This window comes from Cupressus sempervirens, chromosome 4, assembly GCF_028749045.1.
Source record: "Cupressus sempervirens isolate cs-2001-9-10 chromosome 4, ASM2874904v1, whole genome shotgun sequence".
Lineage (NCBI taxonomy): Eukaryota > Viridiplantae > Streptophyta > Pinopsida > Cupressales > Cupressaceae > Cupressus > Cupressus sempervirens.
In genome coordinates, this window is record NC_143121.1 from 651,381,798 (window position 1) to 651,409,044 (window position 27,247).

Genomic DNA, 27,247 nt, shown 5'->3' on the forward strand with positions numbered 1-27,247 from the left:
GGAGTTTATAGAAGACAGTCTAGCCAGAGCCATCATGTGGTTAGCCAGTTGAAAGTTAGTGAGCGAGACATTGCTATCGCTTGTGAGCATTTTGATACTACTCGTCAGTTGTTAGCTGTTACTGGTTGGGGTACTTCTATGACAGATGAGTCCAGCGATGGTTACTTTTCTTTGGCAGAGATTCATGCCTTGAGTGAAGCTGTTCGGATTTTGAAGCAGGATTATTTACGATTGGTAGCCGACCGTGATCACTTGGTTGAGTGGGGCAGTACAGCATATGAGGCACTCTTGGATCGTGAAGAGGAGGTGAGTGAGCTTTCCCAAGAGCTCATAGCGACTACTGAGGCATTAGAGGACACACAACGAGATCTACAGAAGTCGCAGTTTCAGTTGAAGGAAGTGATCGTGGAGTTGGAGCATTTGTGGTCAAAGCCAGCCCCAGACCCAGTTCATTTGTCTATTGAGGTGGTTGGTGGTGAGTATACTCCTGCAGTCGTTACTGAGGAGCATGTTGTTGGGACTGATACACATGTTCAGGGTTTGGAAGAAGTTGGTCCTAATGAGTTCAGGATACCGGTAGAGTCAAGTCTCCAGGTTGATTCTTCTCAGATAGTTGATAGTGTGGTACAATTGAGTATGCCACCCTTTCAGGAGGACCAGTTGTGGTGTAAAGGGAAGTATATTGATGCTTCCTCATATAATTTTTACTGCACTGAACCGTTCATGGAGTATTTGCTGGATAGTGCATGTGTTCATTTAGACTCGCATAAGGTGACAGAAGGTGTTCTCGTCCAAGATACTAGTGTTATTTGCAGATTGGTTGAGAAGATTATAGGGGTCCTTGCTACTATGCTACCTCGCAGGGATCTCGAGGAAGGGTTTGTTGAGCAGAATGCACGGGATCCTATCCAGCCTACAGTCACTCGGAGTCAGAAAATGGAGCCATTTGTTGATTCCCAGTTCAGTGATGATGAGCCAGCAGCAGAGTTTGGAGGTTCTTACCAGCATTATATGGTAGGGTACGCTCATCATTTTTCTTTTGACATAGAGATAGAAGATTTTATTTTACGCAGATGTAGATTGGCTCCAGTTTCTTACCATCCGTTAGGGGATAGATTGGCACCTTCTTTCGAAAAAAGAAGTGGTAGTAGCAAGTTATTCAGCCTGCAGCATCGACACACTTGGAGCAGTTTTTCAGAGACTGGATTTGATGGCAGTGTTTCAGGTACCTATGGCTATTGTCATATCTACAGTGCAGTTGGGTGCAGGTGTCTTTTTGACAGGGGCTTGAGTTATGATAGAGTTGATGTTTCAGTTGGCTTGAGTTCTGCAGAATGCTTTCTTCTACTGACATTTACAGTTGGTTTACAGATAATTTCATCAGAGTTGTCAGCTGTTTGTATGTTGAATACAGTTTCTCAGCTACTGGTATTGATGATTTCTCCACGAGAGTATGATGTGGATTGGGATGATACACAGGTTTACATTTGGGATCCAGGCAGACTGATTGGTTCACGGTTCAGCCATTGCTTGGGGACAAGCAATTTCAGGAAGGGCGGACTGTCATGTCCCCAATTTTTGGTGACAATTCGATTTAATTAATTTAATTAATGGTTGTCCAAGGACGACTAATTAGTTATTTTAATTAAATAAATAATATTAAAAGGTGACCTTGTATTTAATAAAGTGACTTGGAAAATATTTAATAAAGTCACTGAAGGGATAAGATCAAAAAGATTCTAGAAGTCTCTGGAGAGGATGGAGGGAAAAGAATAAATAGGCACCCCGGGGCTCCATCCGAATCAGGCAGTTGATTATCTCTCTCTTTGTTTTCAGGTTGTGATTCAATCACAGGTGCATTGTGAAACCTAGGGTTTCTACAATTGTCACGGTTGGCCATTGAGAATGATAACTCTCAATTGGTACGCAATTTTGAGGGTGTGAAATATCATCCGAATTATTGCAGATTGGAGGTGACATTCAGTCATTCCATCAGGGCGTTAATCTGTGGCTTAAGGCCAAATTTGTGGTTCTTGCAGGATTTGATTCAGATTATCAGGTTTATAGCAGAATTGAAGGTTCAAGGGTAGAATTGAGGAATTGTAGAGTTTTTGTATTGGAGACGAGTTTCATCAATTTAATAAGTTAAGGAGGAGGACATTAATAGTCTAGAATCTGATTCATGCCGCAGGTCTAAGGGTTGAGTTTTGAGGAAATTATAAACATCGATCTCTTCCCAAGCAAGTAAGAACCTTGTCATCCGGCTTGGGCGACCTTCCACACGGAAAATCCTTCATCATTGGGCGATCCATTCTCAAGCAAGATTGGAAGATTTGCGGGTGACTGTTTCGTTTTCACGCAGAGATCAAAGGCGGAACACGGGCTAGATTGAAATCATTCACCACGCGTTTGTTTACAGGCAGGTCATGTGTTGAAACGGGCCGCATAACCCATAATAATTTTGGGCACTATCTTGGAGGTTCAAAACCGCACAAAGTCGGATTGGGTATCTGATCTCTGAGGGCAGAAGCGCATTTGATGTTTCCAACCGGCATTAATCTCCTTCGCAACCAGCTATTCCAACTTCCATTTGTGTATCACGATCAGGCTCCACCAACAGCAGTGTTGATAGGCGATCTTGGGAAAAAATTCAGATACGAACTTCACCCCCGGCGACGTCAATAACTCGCGGGTCGTTTCATGTATTGAGTCTTCGTTGCAGAAGGCGCGATCTTGGAGAACATTGAAGACTCAGCGTGCGGCAGAGGAAAGCAATCAAATTAAAAGCAACACCCATACAAACATCGAATGCCCAATAAGGGTGCAGTTTTGAATGTTCAGATAAGGGTTCTTGGAAACGGTTTCGCAAACAGCTGCAGCACTTGCCTACTTCAAATTTCAGGCTATCTATACAAAGGTCCGGGAAGGTGATCAACGGTTTGTACGTCTCAAGGAGGGTAATTCTGCGGGCCGGCATATTGTCATAGTAGATGATCTAGTGCAGTCTAGTAGTACCCTGGTTGAATGTCAGAAAGTATTAGTTGCCCACGGTGCTGCAAAAGTTAGTGCATATATTACACATGGTGGCTGTCCAAAAAGATCATGGGAGCAGTTTCTACATGACAATGGAGTGGGACCAGAAAATGGCTTGTCATATTTCTGGATCACAGGTTCTGATGTTCAGACTTTGAATCAGTTGTTGCAATAAGATTTTCCATAAACATTGCTAGTAGATTTATTTGCATCATTTTGGCATTTTCATAATACAATCTGAGGGTTTCTTGGCAAGTAGTTAACACACGTCCCAATCCAGTATTGCTCTTCTTTAACCCATATCGTAGAAGGGTTATCTTCAGTAGTATCAGAGCTCGACTGCTAACTGTTTGACAAAATGCCTAATCATTGAAGTTTTAAGTCTTGGTGTTTAAGAGGCAAATATCCTGTCGGGGATATTACATTTGCTTGGTCATTAGTATATGAATGCTTTGTTTATTCTTTGTATTCTTAGTAAATTAAATTTTTATCGCATATAGATAGGACCACAATCAATAATAGAGAATATACAATAGCATTACCTAAGTAGAACCAAAAATCACAACATGTTAGTTCATCAAATTAGTTAGGACCTAAATGAAGAATCACCAACACACCACCAAATCAACATATGCGATATCTCTAATCAATTCAAATCATCAACATGATCATCACATGATCCAATAACAAAAAAAAAAAATGAATACCATCCATAACCTTCACATTATACCAAATTGAAATCCAAACTCATCATCAATACTGATCAATAGGAACACTGGAATATCGATCCTAGTCATAACAAAAGATATCTTTTTGTATTCTAAGTCATTAACAATACTAGCTAAGGACACAATGATATGTCCTAATAAAAACAACAGCTTCACAACCTCTAAAACATCAAATCCTATTCATATTGACATAATTATTCATCTACTAAACATAGGAACAATATAATAGAAGTAACCAAAAAATCGATCATAGCTCACTCAAAAAATCATGCAAACCTCTGTAAGTTGACTAACATTAGCTACAAACATATTAGAAACTCAAACAAGAATCACATCAATAGATCTTCAATGTATCATCTAAACATCACAAGTCATCAAAACTGAACAAATACAACATATTGCTTGTAAGAATAGTTGTATGTTGCCATCAACAAAAAAACACCAATGTTAGCACACCTCAACAATATTTGTCGCACTTACCAAATCTCTAACATTTCCATCTTGTAACACTTGCTCAAAACTCTTATCAGAGACCTCCTCCCTTCTTTTGGATGATCATTCACTATCCATATGTATTTTAATGGATAATTAAATCACAAGCAGAATTGGTGAATCCCAACCTTAGGCAACACATGGAAATCTATTCCAAATTAAAAATATTTAAGTAAAACACAAACACTAGGAAACATCAAAATAACACCAAAAGAACACATGACACACATTCACCAAGGCAAAGATAAATATAACCCAAGAATCAATATTAAAACATACCATGAGAGAATTGATTAATCTCAAACACACAAAGTAACCCCTCCAACTAGTTTGGAATTCAAATAAAAAAACTACAATTTTAGGTTATTAACAACCAACAAAACTGCCTATATTCATCAATTGTGACAACAATACTAAAAATTTGATAAACATCTCAAAATTTGACAAAATTCATGTTTCAAAAATATCTAAGAAAGGTGTTCTTGACATGGAAATAATTTAATAAGACATTGGTTATGTTAAAAAATTGTTAATAAAAGAACAACACACTTTTTAAAGAAATATATTAAAAATAATAAAAAAAACAGCAATTACTTTTGCAAGCAAACACCTCCAATTATTTCTTGCAGATGACAAATAGTGCAAAGAGGTTTACAAATAAACTAGTATTATTGAGAGCTTCAAATCAAAATCAAAATAAGTCCAAACTTATAGATTAGAGAATGCTCTTATAACAACTTATATATGGAAAGAGAGAAAAAAATCAACTTATATATGGAAAGAGAGAAAAAAATCAGCAGTCAAATTTATTAAATTCACAGGCAAAATATCATAAGTAAAAGCTTGCATTCTCCAATATGTCTCCTCCATGAAGAGAAAATAAAGTACATATTTACTAATATGTTTTATTATATAAACATATATGAATAATTATATCTTATCAATAAGTATATTCTACTAATCCTCACAAATTGATGGTCTCTAGATTTTTTTAGAAGATTCATTGTAAGTCATAAATAAATATAGTCTCTAAGGTCAACTACTTAGGTACTGATCAAAGAACATATATTTTTGGTGTCTAAATGTTCTTATAATGAATGTGTATCTCTAAATTAATTTGAAAGTACCAAATCAAAATGTTTCTTTCTTAAACACACCAAATTTGAATGATAAAATATATTAAACTAAGGATACCCCTTAGTCCTTGGTAAAAACACTGAACTTCCATTATAAAAAAGAATACATAACAATGGATTAAATAAATGTACTAAATTTATCTTTAATTAGAAAGGAATAAGGGAGAATTGATCTAAATATGATTTAACATTTCAAAGCTCAAATTGAGTTGGATAGTGATAAATTTTTAATGACAAATGTGTAAATTTGTTAAGCTTGTTTTAAACAAGTCTTTAAAGAAACATTTTATTGTTGCAATAAGTAACATATCGATACTAACACCAATTTGAAATCTTTTTAACAACTAAAAATTTAAATAAATTTTAAAAATAACTTAAATATGAAAATTATGTAAGAGCATTTAGTATAAAATTGACAATATCTATAATTTTTTTTTTTAAAGTCATGGATTACTATTAATAGAATTTATTTTCTATTAATTAAAAAAATTGACAAGTTAAATAATATGTAAATAAATGATATTCATTTATTTAATTATAATATTATAAAAATGCACAGGTCAAAATCATATTTAAAAAATTGACTAACCAAATTATAAAAAGATAAAGTTGCCAAAATGACCTATTTTCATATGTTATAAAAAAATATAAAATATAAAATAATGAATGGTACAAAATGTCATTACTAATGACATGACATATATATTTTGAGGAAATTGATTTTTATCTATAGGCCAATACAATTAGCGAAAAATGTGAATTATAAAATCTTAATAAATAAATAAAGATATAACATTTGAAATTCTATTTACTTTTTAAAATTATATCATCAAATTGACCAATTTCATTAGAAAAGTGGATTGAATGGATGCAATAGACAAAAAATCAAAAACAAATACTGAAAATTTTAAAAAATTCATGTGTTTACGATTTTAAAATTTAAAAAAATTCATTGATTGAAGATAGCCTCATAGAAATGCCTTTGATAGGAACTAATAATATGTACAAATAAATATATGATGTATATTAATTTGACCATCAAAATATGATAATTTAAAAATAAAATCTCATTAAGATGCCAATATATAATATCTGTGTCCCCCACTTTCCAAACGGGTGAGGTGCAGATTCGTTTCACAGAGCTCTTCCCATGCTGTATTTTTATACACCTTAGACAACTGCCGCAGAGATAGCCTTACTGTGGTGATTTTAGCTCATAATCAAAGATGGTGTCATCGGCTCAGCCACTGAGCTAAGTTTAATTGAGAATTTTGATTGAAATGGGTGATGTGATGAAGCATCCATATTTTCCAGAGGAGCTTCAACTACCTGGCTATGTTCCCATCTACTTCACTCCAACTTACATTCTGATTGTCTACACAGCTGCCTCCTCTTTGCTTTTTCTATTTACTTGGATTTTATCAGGTACACAACTTATGCCTTTATCTTAATCTGGGTAATTCTTATCAACTATATCAATCACGAAAATCCTTTGTTTTTGTTTCCACAGCTAAGATTATCAACGCACTTGTCTATCCCAAAATGGATCACATAAATTTTGCCCCAGACATCAGACATCTGTCTGCATCTTTTTTAAGAATTGTAGGTTTTGCACAGTACTAAATGATGTGCCTGAGCAATCTCTGATGTAGATCTCTATTGTGAATCCGTTTTTTAAGGTTTATAGTTATTGAGTTTTTTGTTTGGTCGGTCTTCTGGATATATGGAATGCTTTTGTGGGAGCAAAATCGGCTTCTTTATTTTATATGTATTGATCAATTTTTGAGCAACGTAGGAGATCAATCCTTGCTAAACTATTTAAGACATGAGACCCTTTAAGTTTTCTACGCATTGAAGTTTCTGTTAGCTATGTAATGTTTCCTTTTAGTCTTCAGCACAGAGTGTTTCCTATCAGCAGAAGTTTAGGGCTGGATATTTTAACAAGGCGTCTTTTCTGCATTGTAGTTACTTTCAGCTAGGAAGTGGCAGAGCATGTGTTTTGCAGTTCCTGTCAGCTCTTTCAGCTATTTATAGTTAGTCAGTCTTTCAACAGTATGGTTAACACTAGCAATTTGAGGGAATTATCGTGCAATCATCGGACCCTAAAAAAGAACTAAAACTCAGTTTGACGCTGCTACAGCAGCTTTAGTGCTTGGGGTGAAAACCTTCGGTGGATCTATTCTTCTCTTACCTTGTGTTCCCATGCGTCTGCTTAAGTGGGTTTTGTGCTTAAATTTAAGCAGTTAAGTGTTCCCGTGGACATTTTAAATTGTCTAAAAAGGATAATTTAGAATTTTTAGCTATTTTGTTGGAGCAGCTATTATTTAGCAATTGAAATTAAGCTAGGGAAAAGAAGAGGGGCTGAAAATAAGCAGTGGCTGCTTATCGCCAAAAATGTCACGTGGCTCCACAATCTCATTTCCCTCTTATTTTTTAAGATTTTATTTCTATTTTTTGTCTGTAAAATTATTATTCAATTAATTAATTTACATTTCAAATTTCCTACTTATTTTTAAGCAGCAAAATATATATTGATGGGGCCACTAGCTCCACAATTATTTCCTAAAAAAGTTGAGCAGCCACTGCTAGCCAAAATAAGCTAAGTAGTGGCATGGGAAAATGACTGGGATGAAAACCGGCCGGAGACAATCAGGAGAGAGGGGCAACTAGCAGATTAGTGCAGCGAAAGGCAACAGCAGGGTTGTGTAGTGTCACTGTAAGGAATCTCTGATGCAACAAAGAGCGAAATTTGCATCACGAAAAATCACTTCTCAAGTTCTATGATTGTTCGCCATTATTATGTACCTGGGGTTTTAGTGGTCTCTCTCAAATTTAGATTTAGGTTTAACTTCACATCAGCATCAAATAATTCAACACCAACAACATGCTCAGAAAACTCTAACATATATATTTTATTCACAGAAATGGAGGTACAGAAAAATCGTTGAACAGAGGGACAATTGATCTAAATTCTGAGATAAGCAATGTCCACATCTGCTAAAAATCAGTTACAACTGATACTTACATATGACTGAGTGTGTATGATACTTGCCCATTGCTGTGTTAGGCCCTCAGTCAGAGAAAACTTGGAAATTTTCCTTGGTTTCTTGCGGGTTGCTTCAATCCCTCAGATCTGCCCTGAGGACTGAGCTCAGATTTGCCTGGTACAGCTTAATTGAAAAATCTCAGGAACTCGTTGCTTGGATTCTCCTTTCACTCAATACCCTCCTAGCTGCCTCAGCATGTAATCCTCAAGCTCTATTGTGTCAGCAAGTGCTAGATTATTTTTCCTTGTCTACCATTCATCAGATATGGCAACGTTTCTCCATGCCAAGGTAACCTAGGTGTATGAATGGTAAGATGACAGATAACCTGGTGAGATTCTTTGAAGTCTGGTTTGTTGGCCTGCCCCTAGTGTTGTTCCCAAATGACCCCAATTAAGATCCAGATGTAACTATGTATGATCCCTTGAAATCCGCCCTAAAACAGGCCCTGCAACTGTTTAGTAATCTGCTAGATCTGTCTGTTATAACCAGATGAGTCCCAACTGATATGCGCCTTCTGCTGCTCAACCTGTGGAATTTTAGAAAGAAAATTGATATTCTATGCTCAGATAATATGTAATAAGAAATCTTCAGGGATAAATCATAAAACACTGTAGGTATTATGATTGTGAGGCAGGGGTTGTGTCCTGACCTCAGGTACTCTAGTCAGGTTTCTTTTGTCCCTATTGGAGACGGTAACAGCAGCAAAATATCCTTGTAAAAGTGCCTCTAGAAATGCCATTGACCTGGTTTGATAACATAATGATAATAGATAATAGGTCTCTAGGGCCCAAAATGTGGCACCCCAAATTCAACTTTAAGTTTATGATTTATCTATTTATTAATTAAATGTTCATTTAAAATATGTGCAGATTAGGGTGGTGTTTTAAAACACCTATATTAGTGAACCACTGTAGCCAACCTAATTTGGGAGGATCATGACATTCTTTGAGTACTGCTTCTAGAATCGATTGTGTAAGGATTTTTTCATCAATGTTTTGGATTCCAGAAGCAGCACTCAAAGAATTCTTATGGATTTTGGAAACTTACTTGGGATCATGACAATCACATGGTCTCAAACAAAAATGTTTTCCATATTGTCCTCTTGTATCAGAGACAGATCTTACTGAGATGATTGATTGCACAGTGTGCAACTGCTATAGGTGCTTCAATTAGGGATGTGTGGGCACAGTTTAACAGATTGTTTAGTACAAGCTACTTTTGCTTGCTCTTCTATGGGATTACCTTTCTTTAGCTACCTTTCATTAAATGTAAATAGGGTGTTGCATTTGGAGGAGTGCAATTAGACAGAAGCATTCAAGATTTAGCCTACACTAAAGAAGACACACAAGTTTGAAGTATTATGGATTGTAGAGATAATGAGTGTTAATGATGAATTTGTTACTAAAATGTCTGCTTATTTAGGTTGGGATCTGAAGGAGATTTCTCTAGCAGATTGTGGGAAGTTGACTAATGGTGTCTTAGAAGCAATAGGTGTTGTGTGCTGTGGATTGAAGGTCCTCATCTTAGATAATCTGTATCTTTTTACTAATACATTACTTGCATATTCCACAAATGGCAATAGATCACTTATAAATCTATAAGTGAAAAGATGTCCATTTAGTGATAAATATCTTGCCACATTTTTTGTTCATGGAATACCTTATCCAATCTTCAAATCAACAATGAAAGAGAGGTTAATGTCATCATCGAGGCAGTACAAAAGAGTCTCAAGCGATTTTTGGAGGTTGGCTGCATTTCCCAGGTAGAGGCTATACAGAATTGTTGCATTTTAGCTGCTGTCAGGTAATGCATGGCAAGTACACCTGGAGTAAGCCACACTAATTTTAAAGCATCGACAAAGGCCAGCACCAACTCCAGGCTATTACCCAAGGTTGCTCTTACTATGATATCATGGTGGTTTTCAAGAGAGAAGACTCAATTAAGGCCTTGAGGGACATCCATGCATGGTCTTATCTTTCAATGGAAACATTGGCTGTTAGGGGTAATTGAGTTAGGGTTAATTGGAGGAACCATTTTGGATCAACTTATTGATCATTAGAACATTGATCTACAAGTAACGGGGATCATTAGTTCAATTAAAATGGTTCTCCATGATGAAGGCATTAATTTGCAAACATGAAGGGAGACTCAAAAAGAAAAGGGCAGCATGGCCAATCTAGAGAAAATTATCTAGCTGTCTATATGACAGAAACTTTGTATTGAATATCATCATTGTAGTTGTACAACATATTCTGAGGTCGTTAAGAGATAATACCAATGATATAGACACTTGAAACAAAAATGCAAATTAAAGACTATTTGATCAATACCTAAAATTGCGGGATCTTCAAAGAAGATCTCGTACATACATCTTTTACGAGACAATAAATGGTGCTGATATACCAATAAACAGTACCCTGCATACCCTTTTGAAAATTGGTGATAAAATTTTATGGATTGAAGGCATATATAGTGGAACTTTGAGTCACATTTAACAGTTTCTTTGCCAAATTTGGCATTCTCATCAAGTCCAATCAATGGACTTTTCTGTACAAATTTAATATTTTCTTGATTCAAATGCTTCAAAATACCTCAATGATGGTAAAATGACAAGCGAGGTTGAAGTTGACTTTTTTTGGGGTGCAACTTTAATACTTCAATGTTCAAACAGATTTCATTTACGGGTGTGGAAGAAACTTGAATCTTGCTGTGGGCCTTGAACAGATGGAATGTGGTTGTGTGCAAGTTGGGTTCTTCTTGATGGAGGAATATGTTGTTGTCAAGAAGGGAAGACTTATGTTGGTTCTAGATGCCATGATTGACATATGGGTGAATGTTAAACCAAATAAACACAAAAGTACCACACAAATATCTAAAGTACCCTCTTCACATAATTCCAATGCTCTCTCCCAGGTTTAGACATAATCCTGCTCAATAATCTCACTGCTTGGGCAATATTGGCCTAGTGCAAAGCACTAAACACATTAGACTAACAATTGCACTAGCATATGGCACATTAGACATATCCTCAAAAGCAACTTTTAATAATTGGAACACATCTAAAGTGAGCATGATGTCAACTGTTAAAGAAATTCTAATTGGCTTACCATCTTGCATATCAAGCCTTTGCAAAAGAATGTTCACATACTTACTCTAGGAGAACCAAAGCTTTTTTGTATTCACAATCTCTCTTGATTTCCGTATCCAATATGCATCTTGCTGCCTCCACATATTTCATCTCAAATGCAGTTGAAAGGGGAGCTTTTAGTTCACCAAGCATATCATTGGTGTTGCTAAAAACGTCACCCATATACAAGGCGATATATGATCATCAATACATCTAATGTAAGTATAGTGATCCTCCTTGCTTCTTACAAGATCTGACTTCAACGCCAAAGAGTCAACTTTTTTATATCACATTGGAGGTAATTGTTTCAATTTTCATACCATAAAGAGACCATTTTAACCTGCAAACCAAGTGGTACTTCCCTTTCTCTTTTACCAAAAAACTGTTAAACTATTGCATATAAATTTCCTCTTCTAGATCCCCACACAAAAATGTAGTTTATCTTTTGATATCAAAATCATAAGTAGTAGCTATGGATAAAAGAAATCTAATTGAGGATAATTTAGCAATATGAGAGAATGTTTTACCAAAATCAACTCCCTCTCTCTGGGAGGAGCCCTTCGTCACCAGTTTGGTTTTGTAGCTCTCCAATGTACCATTTTCTCTAACTTTTTCTCTTAAAAATGCTTTTACGACTAATGGCTTTCCTTTCTTTGGGTAAAGTTTAAACAAACAAAATTCGAGGTGTCCCACAAGTTTAGGATTTATGTTTCAATTGACATTTTTGTTGTTGCTACTGGGGCCTGGCAGCTATATCATATCTCTTTTGATGCATAATAATTTGATTTAATTCAATAAAGTCACATTTGGAGGGTTTCTAGCACATTTTGGTGTTAATGTGTTGAAGACTAGTTATCATTATGTGGGGAGATTTGTTGTAAATGGTGTAAAGTTGTTTTATCATTCCAAAAGTTGATTTTAATGGTTTAAATTTTTTTAGGGACATTAGTCATTACAAACACCATTAGCAACCTAAAACAGAACTCAGTTCACCAATTAGAGATGCATCCAACCTGATATTGACTCTCATTAATGTAGGTGAATAGGCTTCAGGGAGTAACAAAAATTAAAATAGGATTGCTGTGCCTTAATTAGCAGGTGCACTAAGTATATTCAAGGAATCTTGGCATTCAATTCTGCCTTGTGGCTCCTTGAATGACTGGATCTCATGCAGTGATGTGAAGGTTTGTTGGTGGGAAGATCAAACAACTGATTTTCCTAGGGTTGCATATACTGATGCACCTTATAAATTGATCAAACAGCTGGTTCACTTTATAGTTTATAGACTGCCTTCCATTAGTCCAAAGGATGTTCATTGGATCTGAGTTTGGGACAAAATCCCACAATCTGATCATATATCTTCTTATTGTCGCTCCTTTTCTTGAAATCAAATGGTTATTGTTTCTCAACATGCAAACTCCAAAGTAAATGACTCTTCTTCCTTGCTTGTGAGATTTCTGCGGAAGGAAAAATATAGTGTATCATCATGACTTCTTAATTAAGTCTTTGCATAAATGTAGTTCTTAATTTATGCAAGGACTTCATGAGGTGCATCATCATTTTAGATACCATTAATACTGCCTTGGTGCACCCATCAAACAACCATATAATACAAAATATCCTAGGATATCTGTTCCCAGGGAAAAAGACTTGGGTCCCAGTCTGGTTTGAACTCGGGCTGGTATTTTGTGGGTCAGGATAGGGTATTGGCCACAGCCTCTGGGTCCAGTCCCGCAGAACCCGGGCAGACCTAGGGTAAATCTGGCCTTATAACTGCTTTATCTGCCAAATCGAGGAAACATTTGTAAAGCATTCGACTTGCCAGGTTCTTGAACCTGAATCTGAACCCTACCTAAAAGCGATTAGCTTGACATTATTATTTCTGAACTGTAATATATATTATGACAGTCAAGTTTGACTAATATTTGACTGTTAATATTGTAATATGTACCACTATATTATATATTAGTACAGTGGTGTATTTTACTATGTTATTTGAATATTAGAATAGTGGTGTATTTTGAACTTAGTTACTGCAGAAATCCAACCCCAAACAGGAACCAGCATCCTAGAAAATACTAAAGCACACTGTAGTTTTATGGGTTCGTTGACAAAACAATAGTGATTGCATTAAAATACAGGTCATTTGGATTTGCATTTTCTAATGAAATGTTATCCTCTCTATAAAACAATTTAAAGAAGATAGTTGATACCCAACCTTTGTGAAGAATAATATTTTTAAATTAATAATTGTTAAATTTTAAGTGTGTTTGTGCTCGTTGAAGATTCATCCTTGAAGTATTTTTGTTTCCAATCAAATGCCTTTTGGTTCCAAAAGACGTTTTGTTTTGGGTTAGAACAATCATTTTGTTTAACATTCAATGCTACCATCTTTTCTTCAAATATTCTGGTTCTTGTGGAATATTTATGCATACAGCATTTTTAAACTCCCAGAATTGCTTAAAATTTGAACTGTACTCTACAGGGAGATGCTTGAAGATTACCACCATTGACAGATTTCTCATGTGCTGGTGGGCATTTACTGGATTGACTCATATTGTTCTGGGAGGGTATTTTATTTTGTCTCCCGACTTTTACAAACTCAATGCCCCTGTTTACTTGGCTGAAGTTTGTAAGTTATCTGATATTTGTTATGCATGTTTTCTTTCCTAGCAAGAAAATATTGTATCTATTTTTGGGATTAATTTTCTGATCATGTTTAGTGTATCTGAACAAATTAACAGTAAAAGAGTACAGCAAGGGTGATTCAAGATATGTAGCAAGGAATTCTTCTGTAGTAACTCTAGAAGGAATTACTACCCTGTTAGGGGGCCCTGCAAGCCTTCTTGCTATGTAAGTACAGTCGAAGAAACTTGTGTTATTTCGTGTTGTTTTAATTTGAATGATATTTCAACTGAACTTCAAGATCACCATGGAATTAATAAGTGGCTTTATAAATTGTGTCCCTTTGTAAGATTTGGGAAAATAGAAATTCATGTGATTTGATGGCATTTGTTTGTAAAAAGCTTTTTGAACAAGTAGAGGCATATCGGTAAGATACACATCATACCTGTTGTTACAATTTAAGAGCAAGATATTTCCTTTGGCATGCCTGTAGGATCTATTGATTAAGATATTCTAATAAATGAATTGGGAAAATAAAAATCGGTGATAGAAGCCTTTCTGCTAAATGAGAATCATGACGGGAATAAAAAGCTTTCTAATCATTTTTTGGCTACAGGTATGCTATAGGAGCAAGGAAGCCATACAGCTATCTAATTCAGTTCAGTGTTTCTTTGAGCCAACTTTACGGTGACATTGTGTATTTTGTCACAGCATTTCTGGATGGAGACAATTTCTCGGCTAGTCGATATTATTATTGGGCTTACTTTGTTTTTGCAAACAGCTTTTGGGTGGTAATACCCATGCTGATTGCTATAAGATGCTGGAAAAAAATAACTCAGAAAATTTTGACAGAAAAAATGAAAAAAGTCTGACCGACAGGTTCTGTCTCAAGCATTAATGGTGCTAGGTTATTGTTGCCTTTACCGAACTCTAAAAGCATATTTCTACAGGACTTTTATTGCTTGTCTTCTTATGATGAGGCATTAACATCATGCCACCCAATTCCTTGGTGTTACCAATTATGACAAATTCTCAGTTACAGAAGCATTTTATTATTCTGCTTTTAAATGTGTAATTTCGGAAAAAGAGGGGTAAAAATTTATTAAGACAAAGGATTACAACAAGGAGCTCCGTCGTGAGCAACAAGCTCATCAAGTTCTTGTAACAGCTGAAGGGGAAGCTGCCCCCAATCCATAACATTCCAGATTGGAGCATGACCAGAAGCCCATTTGCCGAAACAATCAGCAGCTTTGTTCCATTCACGAGGAATGTAAGTAAACCTAATAAACTCAAGAACCGCAATGAGCCATTCCCCCAATACCAGCAGGGCCTAGATTCCTCAGGAGAACCATCAGTGTTCATTTTTAGAATTCCATAGGAGCAGTCTAACGCCCTTCCCGATTCACCTGTAATTTGAAAAGAATCATATAATGACAAATTTAAAATTTAAAGTGGAAGTCAGGACAGTGCAAAGATGAAGCGAATGAGTCTAGGCCAAGATCATTTTTTGATTTAAAAAAAAAAGTAGGATCAGTTTAGAAAAACGTAAGTGATTATACCGTGTGCTTGTGTATGTTTAATGTTGTTCTATATTGAGTTTCTAGAGTCATAACTTCTGTTTCTGAAATACTCATTTGAATATGATGGATCAAAGGCAGATCTTGACATTTGAAAATCTTTAGTATCTACCTTGCATAGGCATTATGGGCATCAACATATTTTCTAATAGTCACATTTCAATATATGGCATTAACCAAATCTTAATCATTCCCTATAAATAGGAACCTGAAAAAGGGTGTTTGAGGAAAATATGATGTTTCCAAACATGTAGAAAATGAGGAGATAAAATCAATGCCCGCATCGAAGTGAAAGATTGAATCCGCACTTTTGCGAACTGCTCCATGCTCAAGTTGACAATTAAGTTGCTCTGAGAATTTACTTAGGCTACTAATAGAATCATACCGGTTGTTAGGGTGACATACGTAGATTGCCCCCTACTGGAATGATCCCAGCTATGGGAACATCAATGGGTATTTCCTAAGCGCAGCCGCACCTGCAACTGCAAATAGATTCACCCCATGTCACTTGAGTTTTGGGGAATCTCATAGTCTCCAAAATTCAGGTTTTACAATAAGTGCATTCTCCAGCCCTTGAGACACGTGCATAACAATATTTACTACAAATCCGAAGGGCATGGAATGGAACAGTATTTGGTACATTTAAGATCATAATAAACATTATCCATGGGTGTTTAATTTATACCCGGCCAAGGAAGGCATGCTTTCCCTATAAGTGATTTGTTATTGATTCTCAGAACGGGAACCTACAACAATGGTCAGGATAGAGCAAGAGTTGGTTCCTTGGTGAAGAGCAGAAACTTTGAAATGTGAACTATAATGGTGATAGTGTATATTTGTGCTCTCATGACAGCAATCCAGAAATGGAATGTGCCTATATAATTGGCAACTGATCACATACTTTTAATTTTTGCAACTGATCACATACTTTTAATTTTTTATTTCTTTAGTAGCCAAAAAGGGAACGATAGACATCGGAAGCTGCAAATGTGGAATGTAACCAATGAGTATAACATGCTTTAAAAAGAATCTCTTGTTTTGGTGATGTTTATGATAACATAATTTTGATGGTTACACTATTGAGCCAATTCTAGATTCTTTGGTAATGAAAAGTTTGGAATGAGATAGGACGATGCGAGTTTCTTAAGTTGTACTAGGTAGTAGGTTTAATGTGCATGCATTGTTAGGACAATCACCTTCCATAAACCTATTACAAGTTAGAATATAAGAAATTGTCTTAAAATAGTTGCACAAGATTAAGGTTAGGGTTTTTATATATATAGAGTTTCTTTAATTATGTAATTTAATAATTTTCAATCTTACAATACAATTAGGGTTCATTTATAAGTTTTTTTTTTTAAATTTAAAAATAACATATAGGAGGGATATAAATAAATTTGATAGGAGTTAGCTCAGGGTGATCCAACCATAGAAGTGATAAGATAGGGTGACTTGATGAGGTGCCTCATTAACCTCCTACGCTAGGCCTAAGAGCATATTTATAATCCCTTGTGGCCTCATGTGACATGTGATGTACATATGAGGTAGTGTATTGTGTGGTCTTCTCGTCGTTCTCCATCTTGCCACTCCTAACCTACTTCTAATAATTGAACACATTTAACATGCTAGGGATTGTGAGGAGCATTACTAACAATATCCAAAAGCTAATCCTTGCTAAGCCCAAAAGTAGTTTTCTTTGTCCCCTTTTGGCCCATAAGGACTTCTGAATTGCAACCATGTGGTGGTGTGCTTAGAAGCTGGCCAATTGGCTTCATTGCCATTCTCCCAACCATGGGTACCTCATTGTCCTTAACATAGTTGATTAGAACATTCAAAAGATTTACATAGCATTTTATACATATATTCTATAGTTGAACCAACATTATACCTATTATTGCTAAATCAAATAATTATAAAATGTATATTAAACCATCGGTTTAGATGCATATAAGTTTGTAGGAATGTCTTTATATAACAATCACTTAGTAAAATGATATCTCAAATGTTCACAAAGATGATACAAAGAATGATCATAAAAATAATTATTATCTTCTATACATACATGTATGTATGTACACACACATATACATATCTATATAAACATAGACACACGTGTGTATATATATGAGGATATTCATACCAGGGAATCGGTAACATGAGTGTTTTTTATTAGGGATCAAACATGTTTTGAAGGGGTCTTCAAACCTTTTACAAACAAATTTTGATGAGATTTGGAACCCTCATAAAATTCAGTTGTAAAGAAAAATGTATCACCCAACAACAACAAAACTACAACCTAAAAGATAGTGAGAAGAAGGTATTTCAGCAGCAATTAGGCCTAAGCCCCAACAAAATTACATAGGGTCTTGGAAGGCTTCCTCTACCACTGAAGGGTTTCAATAGGATTCCATACCTTGAAACATTGATTTTACATAGATCCCATAACCAAAAACATAATCATTTGTTGTAGCCAAGGGCCCTCTACAACAGAAAACCACTTCTTTCAAGCAAACCATCTCCACCTCAATAGTGTTAGAAATGCATGTTGGTTTTGCTAGCTTTGATGTCAAAATTCTTAGAGTTGTTTGGTATTTATGGTTGCTCAAACACTATGGTTTGGAAGTCTGTGTTAAATATTTAGAACTGTGGAAGACATATATGTATTTAGTGTTATTGTATAGTATATATTAAGAATAATGTACTACTATGTAGTGGAAAAAAATCAGAATATTGGAAGATAGTTATGAATTAAAAGATGCTATTATGCAGTAGAAAAATATCAGAATAGTGGAAGATAGTTATGAATCAAAAGAATGCTACAGTGTAGTGGAAGACAATTATCTATTAGTGCTCTGATGTTTTTCTCTCATATCTAGAAGCTTCTGGGGTTTGGATATATATGCTTTAGGAAACAAAGAAAATCCAAGTTTAGTTGACAAAGAAAATATAGTTTTTTAGTTGACAAATAAAATACATTTCCAGTGGTAGTACTTCATTCTATGCTTCATGAGTATTTTTTGCTTTGGAATTCAGACTTAATGTGTGTTAACTTTATATAGATGGGTTCAAATTTTGGTCTTGGTTGTGGTGTTCTCTGATTTTTCGGGAGTTGTTCATGGTGTTCCAAAACCTACATTATTTAGTGTTGCAATTTTGTTTAGTTGTTAATTCTAGTTCAGAGATATGTTGTGATGACTTTTGACATGGATTGTTGGCACGTATCTCTAATGCAACATATAGATCTCATCATGGTGTTTGGAGGTTTGGATTTGGTTGGCACTTAGGTGGTTCTTTGACCATCATGCTTCTACTCGTTTACTTGATGACTTTTGTTATCCCGTGATTGTAGCTTTGGTATTGGGCTATCTAGTGTGTTCATGATCCCTCTCTTTCTTGGAGTAGATTATATTTCTTGATTTGAGTTTGGACTATTGCATTAGATGATTATCTCTTATCTAGATGGGTATGTGCTTCATGTATTTAACATTTTTATAATATCCATTTGGGTCCACATAATGTTTTGGTTTGTATGCTTCTAGGATAGGACTTTATTGCATTTTTCTATTGTCTTTGCTAACTTGTTAAAATTGTAATATCCTATGGTATGACCAAAACTTGTCATAATGTCCATGAACTATCTTGTATATAAGTATAGTTTATGCTTTAGCAAAATGTTAAGCGTGGAGCAAGTAAACAATGTGTGAACTAATGAGAATCTACAACTTTTTATTAAGTGAAAATAATGTTCTAAAGGGGGCACCAAACCATTTACAAAGAGGTCATAATAGATAATCAAAGAAATCCCACCATATGAAATAAATCAAGATCAAATAGAGGGTTTCAATAGCAAGCTCCCCTAACTTGGGACTAATACAACATGAAAAGAATAGCATGTCAACAATAAGGATTAAGAGTTTCCTTTAATCCCTTTCTTGTGGGATCTGAATATCATGTCAAAAGAGGGCAAATACCTCCTAGAATTTCTACCTTTAATCGTAATCCAAACCTCTTCCACCATAGGAGTTGCATTTGGCCAAATTAAAGAATCCAACTTTGGGGACCCAATAATGGGGGCACTCTGAGAAGAGTCAGAGATAGGACCAATGTATGCCAAAGACACATAGACAACAACATCCAAGGAGACAACGACAATAATAGAGGCATTAGGACAAACATTCACCTAGGAGCCATGGCCAAGAATTGCCATAGGGACAACATTAGAAACACATAACATTGGGAGTGTTAGCCCTAAGTGAGTAGATTATTAGATTAATTGGGGGGGGGGGGGTGGGGGGGAATCAATTATTAGCAAAACAAACACATTTTCAACCTCTTTAACCTTTAACTCCTAAACAACTCAATAGCCAAAAAAAAAAGCATTCATCACATCAAATTATCCGCACATTTATCATCGATATTTTGGTTACACAGAAACCCAACTTGGATCAAAACCACAGTGGGGATTAGTACCCATAACTAATTGTACTCTTCTAAATTACAGCTTGTGAGGAGCTTAATCTTGTTAGGAGTTACAAATACACTACTAGGTACCACCTTGTTAGGGGATTTACCTCTAGCTCTATTCAAAGCTTTACCCTATTAGGGATAGCCTTGTTAAAGAACTTTGAGCACTAGCTAAAGTGCCACCTTGTTAAAGGATTTAGAACAAGGACCTATAAGGATCCACCAGGTTAAGGGATTTCATCTATTGCAACAGTTAGGCAACAACAAAAAGAACAATCACCATAACAACATCACCTTTGTGTGATTAAATCCACTTAAGCTCAAACTCACTTATCTTCTTCGTGGTTGGATTGCACCTATTATACCCTCCAACCTTATCAATTTAGCATTTGCACTGTCATTTGCAACCTCGTTATTTCTCACAACGATCTTGTTCAAATTTGGGAATTTCAGCCAAGCCAAGACAGTTGCCCATGATTTACATAATGCATTCATTCTTGATAGTAGATTCAATCCCGTTGCAGAGAAGCTGTGATTTCTACTGGCGACATCCTGTTGCAGAGAAGCCGTGATCCCTTGTAGGAAGGCTCAAACATTGGTAGACCAGACAGGCTCCAATGGAACTTCCATGACCAGACGCTGTGATCCCTAGTGATCAACTAGAGATCTTGTGCCCTGGACTTGACGTTTGACTGGAGATGCCTTGTTGTAATCCCTGTCGTTTGACTGGAGATGCCCTGCCGTGAAGAAATCCTCCCCCTGTAGTGAACGTGCAAGTAAGGTATGGAGAAGCCGTGAGTCATGATCTAGTCCATGCCTCCTTCCCTTAATAGAGGGGTTTTCTCTAGTTGATGACCAAGTGTTTAACAAAATACCTCTACAAATAAATTATCCACCACAAGACAAATTGCAAGTGAATTGTTTGACAGAATGTCCAGTATCATATCTACTTTGTTTTATTCAAATACGACTTAGTATTTTTTATTCATATACTACTTAGTATTGTTTTGAATCATGGATCCCCCACCCAATCCAACAACATTACAATAGATAGTTGACCTCTTGACACTATTAGAGAAGGCTAATGCAGCTCTAAAAGTCACAACTCTTTCTCTCTCAGTAGTTTCCTAAGGCTTCTTAGTGTAGCTCCAGAAGTTTGAATCGATGAATCAAATGCTACAGGATACTATTCACTCCCTATCTCAACCATTAAATGACTTGAACCAGCAGGTTGTCTTCACACATCCAAGATCTCTCTGAAACTTTTATCACACAAATGACATGCATTACAAAAGATATCAACTCCATTATTGAAGACTTCGGGGACATTGGAAACCTCAAGGATAAGTAGACTAAGCTTGTTAATAAACAATCATCTCTTTTGATTGAAACATATTAGCAAATTAAAACTTGGGCCTCTACTTGCAAAAACTCCAGCACTACGCCTCTGTCAGAGGTCAAAAAAATTGTCTAAGAGAAGTTCGTAGAAGACCGAGTTAGGTGCTTTAGGGAACTCAACCTTCGGGTTAGAGGTCTTCCTTCGTCCTCTATTGATCCTGTCCCCACAGGCTACTCATTTCTCAGCGAGCAACTGGGTATTTCCGATATTACATTAGACAGAGCATGGTTTGGACACGATGACACCCTTTTTCTTAGGTTTCTCTCACTAGCTAATCAACTACAAGCTCTCAAGGCAAAGAAGAAGCTCTTCCTTCTTTCCACAAAGATATTTCTTGATGAGGACCTCAAAAAATCATAGGTAGCTGAATTGAAGCACTCTAGGAGTCTCATGGTAGAAGCAAGGAGTAATAGGAAATGGGTAGTAATAAGGAATCTAAAGGAAGTTATTCGAGACTCACCTCCTAAGGGTTGGGATGAGAGACATACCCAAGCCAAATGACGGTTTGAGCACCAACAATTGGACAAGTCTAATCCCTCCATTGGTTCTCTGCTTGTCAATTGTTGGAATGGCAATGGCTCCCTGTGGTCTTTGCCAGGCTTACTTCATGATGTAGTTGGGGATGCTAATTTGCTAGCTGTTACTGAGACTCATGAGAGTCTTGCTCGGCCCCTTCAAGGTTACACGGGGTATCAGTGGCTTTCAGTTTGCAGAGAGGAGATTCGAGCTTTGGGTGGTGTGCGTAGTTTTGATGGGGTTTCTTGTTTGATTAGAGATGATTTGTTCAGTACTACCACATTGGTTCTTTCTGACACTCATGCCAGATTTATGTGGATCTGGATTGGAGGCACCATTTGCCGTTAGAGAGATATCTTTGTTGTCATTTGTTACTTCCTGCCGACTTCCTCACCTTATGCCATCCATAGTGTTGAGGATGAGAACCCTTTTTCAAACCTATTTGAGAGCATCTCCAAGTTTGGGGCTATGGGTGACATCATCATCCTAGGAGATTTTAATGCACGGACTAAAGATCTCCAAACCCCCCAATATGACCATGGGTCCGATTTGACTTGTACCACTGAGAGGGATCCTACTAGTATGAGGCTTCAACATTTGTCCAAGGATCATAGTGGACCTCCAACTTGCTATAGTCACCACCTTCTCCAACTCTGTGAGTCCTCTGACTTGGTGATTCTAAATGGCCTCTCTTGCTTCCCAGGTTCTGAGCTTTTTATGTGTTGCCCTCATAGTGGGGGTGCGAGCATGGTTGATTATATCCTCATTGTTGCTTCCTTCCTCCCCTTCATCCAAGACTTTACTATCTCCCATCTTCCCTTGGATGATCATGCCCTTCTTAGCCTTTCGGTCAATGTTTCTTCCCACCCTTTATCACCCACCTCTACTCACCCTGCTCGGATTTGCACCCATACCCATTTCTATTTTGAGGATAGTGATCAAAACCTCTTTCTTTTCCATTTGAGAAGATTCCTTTGCCCTTCTAGCTTCACGGATCATAGTCAGGTGTCCACCATGTTTCACTCACTAGCTACTGCGATTTGGGAGTCGACTCTCCTCTCTATCCCTCACCGCTCCATTCCCAACACTCCCAGATCGGTTTGATAGAATACTTGTCCTATGAACTAGTGGTTTGATGATGCCTATAAAATTTTCCATTGCTCCTTGTGCTTGGTTTTTAATACTCATTCCCTCACTTTCACCAATTTACGACTCTCTTAAAAATGCTTTCTTCACCATAAGAAGCGATTATTTATTGCTTCATAGGGCAGATCTCTCTGAGACACACTTATTCAATGTCCCAAGTTGTTTTGGCACATCATGTTCCCTAGGTGTAGCCAACCCTAGTCCATTGCCGACCTTAACCTCCTTACTTCCCATGTCTCCACTTGTATGACATCTCGGGTCTGCTCAACCCCCTTCCTAGCCCACTCCCCCATTGTCACCTATTCTCCATCTCTAGCATTTACAAGGCCATTAGACTGATGAGATGCAACAGGGCGGGTAATGAGGAGGGTTTTTAGGCTAAGCTCTTCAAGCTTGATACCACGATCTTGTGCCCTTATCTCTCTACACTCTTTAATAAAGTGGTTTGTTTTGGTTTTTCAAACTCTTGGTCGAGACATGTTATTCACCCGATCCATAAGTTTGGGCTAGCCTTTGATCTCGAAAACTATAGGACCATTATGATTGGGCATACATTTTCCAAACTTTATGCTACAACTTTGAATACTATTTTATCTAGTGAGCTTGACAGGAGGAATTACAGGGCTAAGGGTCAAGCAAGATTTAGGGCAGACTACTAGATCATGGATCATATCTTTAAACTACGGGTTGTTATTGAGGAGGCTCAACATCACTTGAAGAAAGTCTATTGCTATTTTGTAGATTTTCATAAGGCTTTTGATTCCACCCCCAGAGTGGCCCTTTTTTAGAGACTGGGAGATATTGGTATTTCTGAGATCTTATTGATGACTATCATGAGGTTATATGAGATAGTGATTGGTAGACTCAGGACCATAGAAGGTTTCTTCGATCCTATCCAGAGCACCATTGGAATGAAGCAGCGCTGCCCTCTCTCGTCCACATTGTTTGGGATCTACATTGATGAGCTTGAGGCTTTTCTCAATGACTCCTTGCTTCTAGGTGATGGTTGTCATCTACACCAAGTATTGATCTCCATCATTCTCTTTGTTGATGATGTGGTTCTTCTTGCTTCCTCTCCTGAGGGTCTTCAAAGGCTTTTGGATAGACTTGCATCTTTTTGTGACATGAGACAGCTAGCCGTGAACCTTGAGTAGACTTGTGTTATGGTCTTCAACGGTTTGAAGACCTAACATCTCCATTTTCACTTCTAGGGTAGGGAAGTTGAGATTATATCATCTTACACATACCTTGGGGTTAAGTTTTATGGATCTCGTTTTAGCTTTAGATTAGCCATTCAACCTCAGATCAATAAAGGGTTGGGTTTACTTGCCATGCTTGAGAGACAGTGCTTCAGAGACCACTTTCAGGATACATCGTCTAAGCTATCCCTCCTAGATTCCTTAGTAAGATCCACAGTGTTCTATGGTTCGGTGGTTTTGGGTCCTTCCCTTTTGGACTTAGATTGTGCTATGACCGAGTGTACCCAGACTATGCTCCTCCATTGGATTATCAAATGTCACAGATCTACCTGCCATAGTATTATTTTGGCTGAGTTTGGTGCTCGCCCATTCAGACTTGTAGCCATTTTTGACTTGATCTAGTTTCTCCACCGTCTTTGTGGCTTTGCTGACTCGAAGGAAGGCCAACATAGATACCCTTACTTAGCCTACTACCCCTCAGTTGCTATTGCAGACTTTGATCCTACCACTAGAACCCGCGGTTGGTATGTTCAGGCTACTATCTTGCTAAGTTTAGTTGGGATTGAAATTGACCGTCTTCCTCCCTACTAGTTCTCATTAGATGCTCTTTCTCATCTACTCCATTCTTAGTAGGAGTTGAATGGGCATGTCAGAATTGACATTTACAAGAAGTATATCACAGGGACTTGGGTGGATCCTCTAGGGGGACTACATCCAAGGATGGCTTTCTATGTCGAGAACTTCTTAGATATTCGAGATGGGATTATTGTATGCTCTGAGTATTTACATAAATACTAGACACACGCCTTGCATATCTCCCTTGGCTCCTTTAGGGTGGGCTCGCACAAACTCTGAATCTAGGTCGATCACCATATTACTAGAGAGGATCGGGTGTGTACATTTTGTACCTTAGCAGAGGCAAAATCTGAGATTCATTTTCTTTTCAGATGCCCCATATACTACAAGATTAGAGGGAGATTTTACTATCTGTTTAGAGATTGTAGATCCCTCTTGGATTTTTTTAGGTACATCGATCAACGTTGCATTGTGCTTTATCTCTATGAGTCCTTACAACTTCATGACCATACTTATAGCTATCATTTCCTAGGAGCCAGACCCAGACATAGCTTATTATGACCTTCTTCTCACCCTTAACTCTGGCTTGGGGTGTGAAGTGATTGTACAATTTCACTAACATGGGCCATTCCAGATCTTTGAGACCTCGCAGGGGACCTGTTTTCCAGCGACACTCCTCTCATAGCACTCAGCTTCATCATAGTGTCTTTGGTAGCCACATAGATCAGTTATTGTTGGACTTTTTCCCTACGAGGATGGATACCTAATCTTTTTCACGATGTCTCCTACTTTCTTCGTCTTTTGTTGTACTTGTTCTTTTATGGAAACTATTTGGTGCTCTATTTGTCTTCTTTTTTCTTGGTGTAAGCTTCCAGTCCCATAGACCCGCATTGTGGACTTTTGTTGGACATTACTCAATTTATCTTATCTTATCTTATCTTATCTACTTCTTCACTACACAAATTGGACCACGATCAACAACATAAAATTACTTTTTTCACCTATTTATACTGGATTATGTTGTCCATTGACTTAACCAAACCCTAAATGTATTACTGTTGTGAAATTCAAATATCCTGCTAAGATCCAACTACCATAAGATAATATCTTATGTTATAAACCACTTTACATGACTACACCAACTAATTCATATAATTTTGTGCCAGAGGTCAAACACATTTTGACCTATTATATGCTTCCTCTAGAATATTCTCTATATGTTGTCCTCAATCACTATAATGCCAAATCATCACCTCCACATCTACATCCATGCCAGTGGATCATTATTGACTCATCCGGATTCATTGTAACCTTAAAACATGTCATTGATTACTAGTTAATTGATCATTATGCAAGAACTCATTCTTCTTTAGCCTATCTATCATGGTTTCACCAGTCATGTATCCATCGTAAAACTATTTTAACTGCCACCTTTCCATCCCAGAATTGCTGTACTTGTAACACTAATGAGTTTCTATCATAGCTATATCAACTTCACTTTCTTATGAACATCATCCTACAATTGCCTTACTTTATTCAACATGGATTTGACAAACCAATTAAATCATCTATCGTTTGTCGTTAATTATTGCAGTAGTTGTATTATCAACTCTATCAGTCATCTTACTCTTCACTTCAGTAGTAGAAACTACCATATATACACTTTAAGAGACATCCCAATGCTCTCTTGCTGATCACACTCATTGATCCTTACTACAACACTCTATTCATCGTGATTATGCTTGATAACATACTAGGAACACTAGGTCAATAGTTGACATCAATAACAACACAATAAATGATCATCAGACAAATAAATCTGCTCTATGACATTATTAATCATCTATTATCACACCATATCAACACATTAGTAGTTATATCAGTTATGCCAACAATCTCCCCCCTTTGGCATTGATGACAACATATGTTATGCTTCACTTCATAAACCTGTTAACAATAATCATTGGGAAACAAAATGTTTCCACTTCTCTCTTTACCTTAACTTCTAAATTGTCTCCCCCTTGTATTGACCCTGCCCCACTTTGTTTGCACATTCTTCTGTTTGACATGAACACACTTCTTCTTCCCTTATGAAAACAATGTCAAAAGTCTTAGTACACACCTATCGTCTTGATTTTATAAACCCTTTGACTCTTTAGTACTTAACCTCTCATCTCCAACT

General features: G+C 36.8%; 1 protein-coding gene across 1 annotated transcript; it reads left to right on the forward strand.

Moving 5' to 3' along the window:
• The first annotated feature begins 6,503 nt into the window (after positions 1 to 6,503).
• On the forward strand, positions 6,504 to 15,243 carry LOC149562924 (putative 3-beta-hydroxysteroid-Delta(8),Delta(7)-isomerase). The gene is made up of 4 exons (XM_089826371.1): positions 6,504 to 6,814; positions 14,049 to 14,195; positions 14,308 to 14,416; positions 14,805 to 15,243. Exons 1-4 carry the CDS (start codon positions 6,670 to 6,672, stop codon positions 15,058 to 15,060), a joined length of 657 nt encoding a protein of 218 aa, XP_089682497.1. The 5' UTR covers positions 6,504 to 6,669; the 3' UTR covers positions 15,061 to 15,243.
• Positions 15,244 to 27,247: the final 12,004 nt, after the last annotated feature.